We start from the raw sequence: 7,884 nt of genomic DNA on the forward strand, positions 1-7,884 counted from the left end.
GCAAGGAATCCAGGTGTTCATCTCGTAGTATCCAGCAGAGTAAACAGCTCCCAACCTAATAATTTGTTAGCCAAGGTGGTTTGCAAGACTAACACGGCTTACACTAAGCCAACAATACTCCCGGCCATGACAGCCTCAAGCCCAGCGATAAGGAGATAGATGACAGGTACTGCCCATAGATATCTCCAAGACGACTTCTTCCAACCGTGGGTAAACATGGCAATCAGAACTGCCCCCATGTGGAAGCATGCATATATGATGAGCGTCCATAGTAAAGTAAATCGCCAAACATCTAAGACATAGTAGAGGGTATATTGTTTGTCTGCGGTGGTGTCATATAGAGTCTGCACGTTCAGGGACGGGAAGCGCGGCGTCTGATAGTCTGCTGGAGGAGTATTTGGCAGGGCCATCTATCGTTTGTATTGATTAGCGCTTTGCTTGAAATAAGGACAGAACTAAACCTGAACATACCCTGCCATCATGGAGGCTGCAACAGCTCTCAACTTGGCCGATTCTTGCGGTGTCGTTAGGAATAGGATTGAATATGATTAGGTATGATTATGGGGTGTTGGAATTAGCAGTGACAGGGGGCAGGGGTGCCAAGGTGCCTGCTACTAAGGTTAGGTTCTGATGGAGCTGAAAGTGTCCCCAGAACGTCATCCCCAGGCCTCGGCAAAAGCCCGTGAAGTCGGCATGCGCAACCGCGACCTCGGAATTGTCAACCTCCACTAGATCCTACATCAACACTCCATCGACAACTCCCTCTCGTTCACCATACAATCCGAATGCGTCGATATGTCTTCCGATAGACTCCTCCGAACAGTTTTGCAGCATTACCCAGACATCCACGATGCTGCAAAGACCGAGCAGATCATCGGGTCGACAACACATCTCCTCACCGAGCTCACAAACCCTCTAAATCTCGGCCTTCTCACGTCGCAATTGTTAACGGCCCCTGCGATATGGTTTCAGCCAGGCGGCATTCGCACTTCGGTTCGAGTTATCAGCATATACAATACCGCGGCCGCGCGCATCCATAACTATGAAGTCGCTAATCGCGATCGGAAAGAACCCCATGAGGGTGGTGGACTGAGCTGCGAAGAGTGGACGCGCGCCGTGGTCAAAGGAGCGGACGATCGATCGAGGCGGTGGCAGCACCTTTTAGTTCTGACTGGTGTTCTTATGGGAATGGAGTCTAGTAATAGGCACTCATTGTCGCGTGGCATGAGGAATACTCTTGAAGAGGCGGTAGTGATGGCGGCCAATCTGGCACTCGAGAGTCGCGACGAAGATGGTCCGGTCGCAGGCGCATCGGTTGTTATGGCACTTAACTTTGCCTTTCCGCTACTGTCTGACTTCCATCGAAGCCTCATAAACTGCAATGCGCTGTTGCCTCTTATTGTATGGACGGTAACAGCTGAGGAGGGCCTCGGCCACGGCCAGTTCTTGGCGGCAGTGAGCTCCGAGGTTGTCGAATCACCAAACCACCTCCTCGCATGGTCACCAAATACACCCTCGTTTCGATTCATCCAAGAGCTGGATAGGCGACCTACTCTAACCAACATGGGGCCGTTGGCGAAGCTTGCTGGGTATGCTGTTCAACAGGCTACAGACACAGAGGCTGTGATCGCCGCACAAGATGCTCTTCTTGCCTTTAGCAGCCAGGTATTGGAGATGTGGCGGTTGAATCGTTTGAGCGACATAGATCCAGCGCTTGAGGGCAATGTGCTGACCCAGGAGACCATTACAAGCACCTGGCCAGTTCTATGGAACCTGCTGAGGAAGCTCATGTTTGGGACGGTTGCTATTCTGCAGGCGATTGTCTCACGAAGTCTCCTCGACCCGCGCATGCTCAATGATATGGCTGCTCCTGTCATTGCGTCAAAATCTCTTCGAATATTACGCAACATCTTCTTTATCTCTTCAAGGAACGGCAACAACGCGTTCCAAGTGTACAACTTCACATACCTCACTTCTATCGACTCGATCTCTCGGAGTGCCCCTGCTTGTCACAGCTTCCTCCAGGAATTCCGACCATCTGAAGATGCATCAACATCAACGACATATCTAAAAAGAACCTTGGACCTATTTTACCTTAATATCTCTGAACACTTACCACTCACTCTGCCAACCGATGCATGCGATGCTCTTATAATCAAACCAGCAATTGCATATATCTCACACGAAGGACCTACGACACAAAATATGGTTGAGATCTTTGAATCCGCACATAGCGCTATTCTATCAACCATATCTTGTCCTCAGCATAGCCCTCTCACCATTGAACTCACACCTTTCTATATCGCTCTGCTGTTCAACTCATTCCCGCAGCATATCTCCTCCCGTCAATTCAGAGTGGCCTTCAAGACTGTAATGCAGATTGTATCACCTCCCTTCCCCATTGCAGAGCTGGAGCCGCAGCTATCGGAGACACTTCTGGAGATGCTTCGAGCTTCGATTTCCACGGCGTCGACGAGTCTGCTACCACCAACAGCAGATACCGTCGCACAAGCTGCGATGGAAGAGACCCAGGAGGAGCGTCATTCTCAGCAGAGTTCACTTGCTTTAGCTCTAGTTGATTCACTTCCATACCTCCCTCTCCCTCTGGTGGAAGAATGGTTTACGATTGCTGCTCAAGCCATGAACGAAATTGAGGATCCCGTACTAAGGGAACCAGTCAAGCGACGGTTCTTGCAGATTCTCGTTAGTGGAGAGCTAGACGTGGAACGAGCAGCTATTGGGGTAGCTTGGTGGGGAACTCGAGGAGGTCGAACACTGATTCTCGGTGCAAGCGCGGAACCTGCCATGATGAGCGGCGCGCTTCCTGGGCCTGACAGGTCTAGCCATCTGTAAAGATGACATCCTTCGGCACAATGTTGCCATAGTGTGCATGCACTGTTCTGGATGAATTCTTGACCTTGCCGGGTCAGAAAGTGTATGTTTGCCGCAAAGTCAAAGACAAGCTTGTTGCACGTTACATTAAGGATGTAATAAAGTAACCCAAGCGGCAGTTATTAGCAACTTTAGTTACACCCTGGAATGATGACGTTGTGAAACATTTCAAAGGGGTTTCGGGTTGTTGGGCTGATCATCTGGCTATCGTGGGAAACCCCGCAGGAAGCATTTGGGCGTTACTGGTGTTGGGCTTGTTACCGCGAGTCTTGATGCAATTGTGTCATTTGTGCTTGAGTATCTAGCCTCAATAGGCGATTTGTGCTCGAGGCAGATCGAGATCTACTAGGAATTGGGTATGTCTCCGTTGAAGAAGCCGGACACGCCGGGCGACGATAGTTTGCTGAGAACGGGCAATCACCACACGTGGGGAGACAGAGTATTGGACAGGGCACGAACTGGATGCCCAGAGGTTTGACTTAGCTTGGATGTCTTTGTTGGTGTGGTGGTCTGAGGAATACATACCGAGCAGCGAGGCGTGTTGGCCTGCCACCAACTCATACACACGTGAACTTGTTTGGGGGCAAAGATTGCAAGCTATACCCGGCTCTTATAAGATAATACGACCTTAATTGATATGAAAATCTGGGAATGCACTCATCAATATCAAGGAAGCAAGCTACGATAAGCAATCGAAGGATCAATTACCAAGGCAAAGGTCCTGGTGAAGCGGGGTTACTATTGCTGCAGCACCTATTCTCTCACTATCAAGAGTGAGCAGTGTTGTTCTGGAACCTGAGCGGGGAGTCAAGACAAGGTTGCTAGGCCCGATTCCGGGCGCGATCTTGACTTAGACCCCGTCTTGGCAAATGAGGGGAGGGAATGTCACTCAGACAATTTCATCCTCTGATGCCGATTCTTCCTCTCAAGCGTCCTTTTCTGCTTCACCTTGTCTCTCATGCGTCATGGCGAAGCTTCAGGCCAAAGTTCATGTCCGTTGCTCCTCGGCTTTGATCTGAGTCGATCATCCGGGCCCTGAAGATCTGGACTCTTCTTGTTAGACCGCAACTTGGTTCTTGATGCCGATAGCTTGGCACCGATACAGCTCAGAGCTGGCATAGCCTCAGTCCGTGGAGCCTACAGGTCAGCTCGTCCAGGTTCTGGGACCTGGCTTGGACCCTGCAAAGCTGGGTCACGGAGGGTCCGTTCATTGCTTGTTTGGCCTAGCGTTTCCCTGTTAGATCAAGGCTAATGCGCTTTTCAGGCAGATCAATGGCCTGAGAGGTTTCAATACGTACCTTGCCTGAGCTATCTCATCACAGACAAGAAACATGACGACACCAGAAAAGACAAGCTGAGACGCGCTGATCGTGCCAATTGCTTGCAGAAGAGGCTGATTCGTGGGAATGTCGCACTCACTGGCTAAGCAATGCACAAACAACAGGTTTTTACCGAAATGCAAATATAGTACAGAGTGATAGAGGGGTTGGAGAGGCATCAAGGGACCCAAGTATCGTGAGAGGTATCTACGTTCGATTTCTTGGCAGGGTCTATCATGGAGAGCTTATTCCAAGGACATTCGGGTTACAGCGAGTCCCAAGAATTTGATCATCGGCTTCAAATTCCTAGGCTAAACTTAGCTTTGGGCTGGGTACATGTACCTCATGGCACGACAGCTACAGCATGTAGCTCAGTCAACGCGCGTTCCTTGTGGGACATGATCACATCGTGTCAAGATTCTGATATCCATCTACCAAGTCTCGCAGGTTGCAGGGTACGTACTGTACATGGGGTGTTCCGAAGCTAAAACATTCTGCTAGCTAGTCCATGCAGCTTCAGCTTTCTAAGACAAGGTCTATGCCACAATGGAACAGCGGCACGTCATTCCTCCCTGTGATGGATGAGGGATGAGAGAGGAGGGGGAGGGGGAGCTTGTTGATCCACATGATGAAGATGGGGAGCTCCAAGTTAGCTTGGAGGGGGAGGCAGGGAGGGAGCTTCTCTCACATAGGTATTAAACAGAAGCTTGCCCTCTCATGTTCGGACTATTTCCCATTCATGCTATTGCACAATCTATCTATCTACATCACCAACTATCTATTCTCTCTCAAACCAAACCCCCCCCATAATCAACATGTCTGACAGCTACGGTGACAACAGCTACGTATGTTCTCCCAGCTCTATCTACCATCTCATAAAGCTAACTCTCCCTCAGGGCTCCAGCCGCCGCGACAACGACAACGACAACAGCTACGGTTCTTCCAACCGTGATAACGACAACGACAACAGCTACGTACGTTCTTCTCATCTTATAACCTTTCCCATCAACGCTCACTCACACGTAACAGGGCTCTAGCCGTCGTGACAACGATAACGACAACTCGTATGGCTCTGGCAACAACAACAACAGCGGCAGCTACGTGAGTGCATACTAGTCCTCTATACTCGCACATACTAACGTAGCTCAGGGCTCATCTGGCCGCGACAACAGCGATTCGTATGGCTCTAGCAACAACGATTCATACGGATCCAGCAACAATGACTCTTATGGCTCAAGCCGTCGTGACAATGATAACGACAACTCTTATGGCTCGTCCGGTAACTCTGGTCTGAGCGGCGGCAACGACAGCTACGTAAGTGAACTATCATGCCAAATAAATCCTTCATGACTAACATGAATACTAGGGCTCCAGCCGTCGCGATAATGACAACGACAACTCCTACGGCTCCAGCAACAAGGACAGCGATTCTTATGGATCCAGCAACAATGACTCTTACGGCTCCAGCAACAAGGACAACGACAACTCCTATGGCTCCAGCAACACCGACTCCTACGGTTCCGGTAACAAGAGCAGCGACTCTTATGGCACCAGCACCAGCAACACATACGGCTCTGGCAACAATGACAGCTACGGCTCTGGCAACAATGACAGCTACGGCTCTAGCAACAACGACTCTTATGGGTCTAGCAACAAGGACAACGATTCTTATGGTTCTAGCAACACATACGGATCTGGCCGTGACAATGACAACGACAACGACCGATCAGGTGGTTTCCTCGACAAGGTCAAGGACAAGGTTGAGGACAAGCTCAGGGGAAACAAGAACAGTGGTGACAACGACTACTAAGTATGAATGTTTGAGAGAGATTCTAGCGTGTTAGTGTTAGCTACTTATTGAGTGAGATGATATATTCCTCGCTCCTGAATTGAATTTCATTTGTGTCTATGTGTTTTCAACCCGATGTCTTGTGAAGTATTTGTTATGAGATCCCTCGTGTAAGCCATTTCAAAGAACAAGGTAATGCTATTATTTGTCATTTCAACCATATTGTACCCGTCACTGTCTTGATACTTGAGCGACACAGACATGTCACGTCTTTTCGGGTCCTGTCGCTGGTTCGAATTGAATAAGTAGTATTAATCTTGGTGAAAATCGCTCTCATTGTATGCATATGCAGGATAAATAGAACACAAACTCACATCATCGTTATGCCGCTTCATCCCAGCTAAACCAACTTCTTATCAACCTTGATAAGGATCGCACCATCCGTGATGCGACCCTCACAATCCATGAGATGCACAAACCGATACCCACTACCCAGCCTATCAAGTCTCATACAAGCCCAAGCCGCCAAGTCATCCCTTCCAATCTCATCATCACGCACTGTAAATCGCACCCATGAGAGTTCGTCGACGACATGAGGCACAGGGGGGAATTCGAGACGTTCACCAGCAAAGTCAATCATGTTGCCACGGTGTGTCTTTGTGCGGGCCTTGTATTCACCCTCGCGCTCGTGTCCTTCGTTAGGGACAGGGCCGCCGTGGAATTCATCAGGTCCTTCGACGTGAAGCTCGACTTTGACATAGGGCTCAAACCCTCTGGTAGAGGTGTCGCCTGGTGGGAGTGGGATGTTTTGAGCGGCGAGGACTGTGATTGTGAGATGGAGCGATTTCCGGGTGATGGTGTTTTCGGTTTCTTCGTCGTTGCGGTTTGGACGGTAGCCTAGTAGAAGTTAGACGGATGGTTCGTGAGACGGCTTAGAATGAGTATGTACCTTGAGGTTTGAGGACATATCCTCCTGTTCCAGCAAACATGCCTTCGTTGAGCATCATGCCCTCATCCCACCTCTGCCAATTGAGCGCAACGATCTGAATACCCTTGCGCCAGAAAACAGAAGGGTCGAGATTGGACGATCCTATTCGCAGACCCCAAGGATAAGTTCTCATGAGGAAGTGTCGGTTGTGGTTGAACAGATCCGATGCTTGCTTCTCGTGCACATCGATGACCTTCTTCTCTGACAGGGAAAATATGTGTGTGGGCATGCCAGCTTCTGGCTGTGTCAAGCTCTTGAAAGACACACCTCGGGCATGGAAACCCATACGACTCAGCTCTTGTATAATCTTTGCCGGCTTCTTTGGCGGAGCATCGCCAGCCTGAGCACCAGGGGCTGGCGCTCTGTCTTCCTCCTCACTCTCCTCTTGAGTGGCATCTGCACCGGGTGGTGCATACTTAACCTTGACGATGAGCTTTCGACGCAACTCATCTGGGCTGGGTAGAGCATCAGGTTCGTTCTCGGGCTCGGGAACGAGAAGATCGCCCCAGACTTCCTTCATAATGCGGACCATGGCAAGTTGCTGGTCCGGTTTGCAGTGGACTTCAAGAGAGACAATGACGGGCAAGTCGCTAACAACAAAGGCGCTCTCGCGAATGGCCTCGCAGACAGCCCGGAAGGAAATCTCCTTGGTGAGGGTGTAGCCGTGGAGCACACGGGGCTCAACGATAGCAGCTTCGGGCTCCGTGGACTCGGGATCGGCGCCGGGAGTGGGAGCGGGAGCGGGCTGTTGGCCGGAGGCGGGGTCGGGGTCGGAGGACTCATCCTTATCACGGAGACTCGTCTTTGCGAGCTTTTCTTTGAGTTTTCCAAAAGTGCTTCTCTTTTTCGTCTTTTTCACGACTTTCTTCACACCTCTCTCCTCATCGCTGCTGGAA

General features: G+C 50.3%; 3 protein-coding genes across 3 annotated transcripts; 2 read left to right on the forward strand and 1 right to left on the reverse strand.

Annotated features, from left to right (window-relative positions):
• Window positions 1-795: 795 nt before the first annotated feature.
• On the forward strand, window positions 796-2,853 carry FTJAE_2722 (peroxisomal membrane PEX17; the record flags this gene model as incomplete). The annotated part of the gene is made up of 1 exon (XM_037348945.1): window positions 796-2,853. One exon carries the CDS (start codon window positions 796-798, stop codon window positions 2,851-2,853), a length of 2,058 nt encoding a protein of 685 aa, XP_037210207.1.
• A 2,173-nt stretch (window positions 2,854-5,026) lies between these two features.
• FTJAE_2723 (DDR48-heat shock) lies at window positions 5,027-6,021 on the forward strand (the record flags this gene model as incomplete). Its single annotated transcript, XM_037348946.1, has 5 exons — window positions 5,027-5,056; window positions 5,108-5,185; window positions 5,241-5,312; window positions 5,361-5,525; window positions 5,578-6,021. 5 exons carry the CDS (start codon window positions 5,027-5,029, stop codon window positions 6,019-6,021), a joined length of 789 nt encoding a protein of 262 aa, XP_037210208.1.
• Window positions 6,022-6,400: 379 nt separating this feature from the next.
• FTJAE_2724 (1-phosphatidylinositol-4 5-bisphosphate phosphodiesterase 1) lies at window positions 6,401-7,873 on the reverse strand (the record flags this gene model as incomplete). Its single annotated transcript, XM_037348947.1, has 3 exons — window positions 6,401-6,897; window positions 6,950-7,799; window positions 7,862-7,873. 3 exons carry the CDS (start codon window positions 7,871-7,873, stop codon window positions 6,401-6,403), a joined length of 1,359 nt encoding a protein of 452 aa, XP_037210209.1.
• Between the last annotated feature and the right edge of the window lie 11 nt (window positions 7,874-7,884).

The sequence above is a fragment of the Fusarium tjaetaba genome (assembly GCF_013396195.1).
Source record: "Fusarium tjaetaba strain NRRL 66243 chromosome Unknown NRRL66243_c0000056, whole genome shotgun sequence".
NCBI lineage: Eukaryota > Fungi > Ascomycota > Sordariomycetes > Hypocreales > Nectriaceae > Fusarium > Fusarium tjaetaba.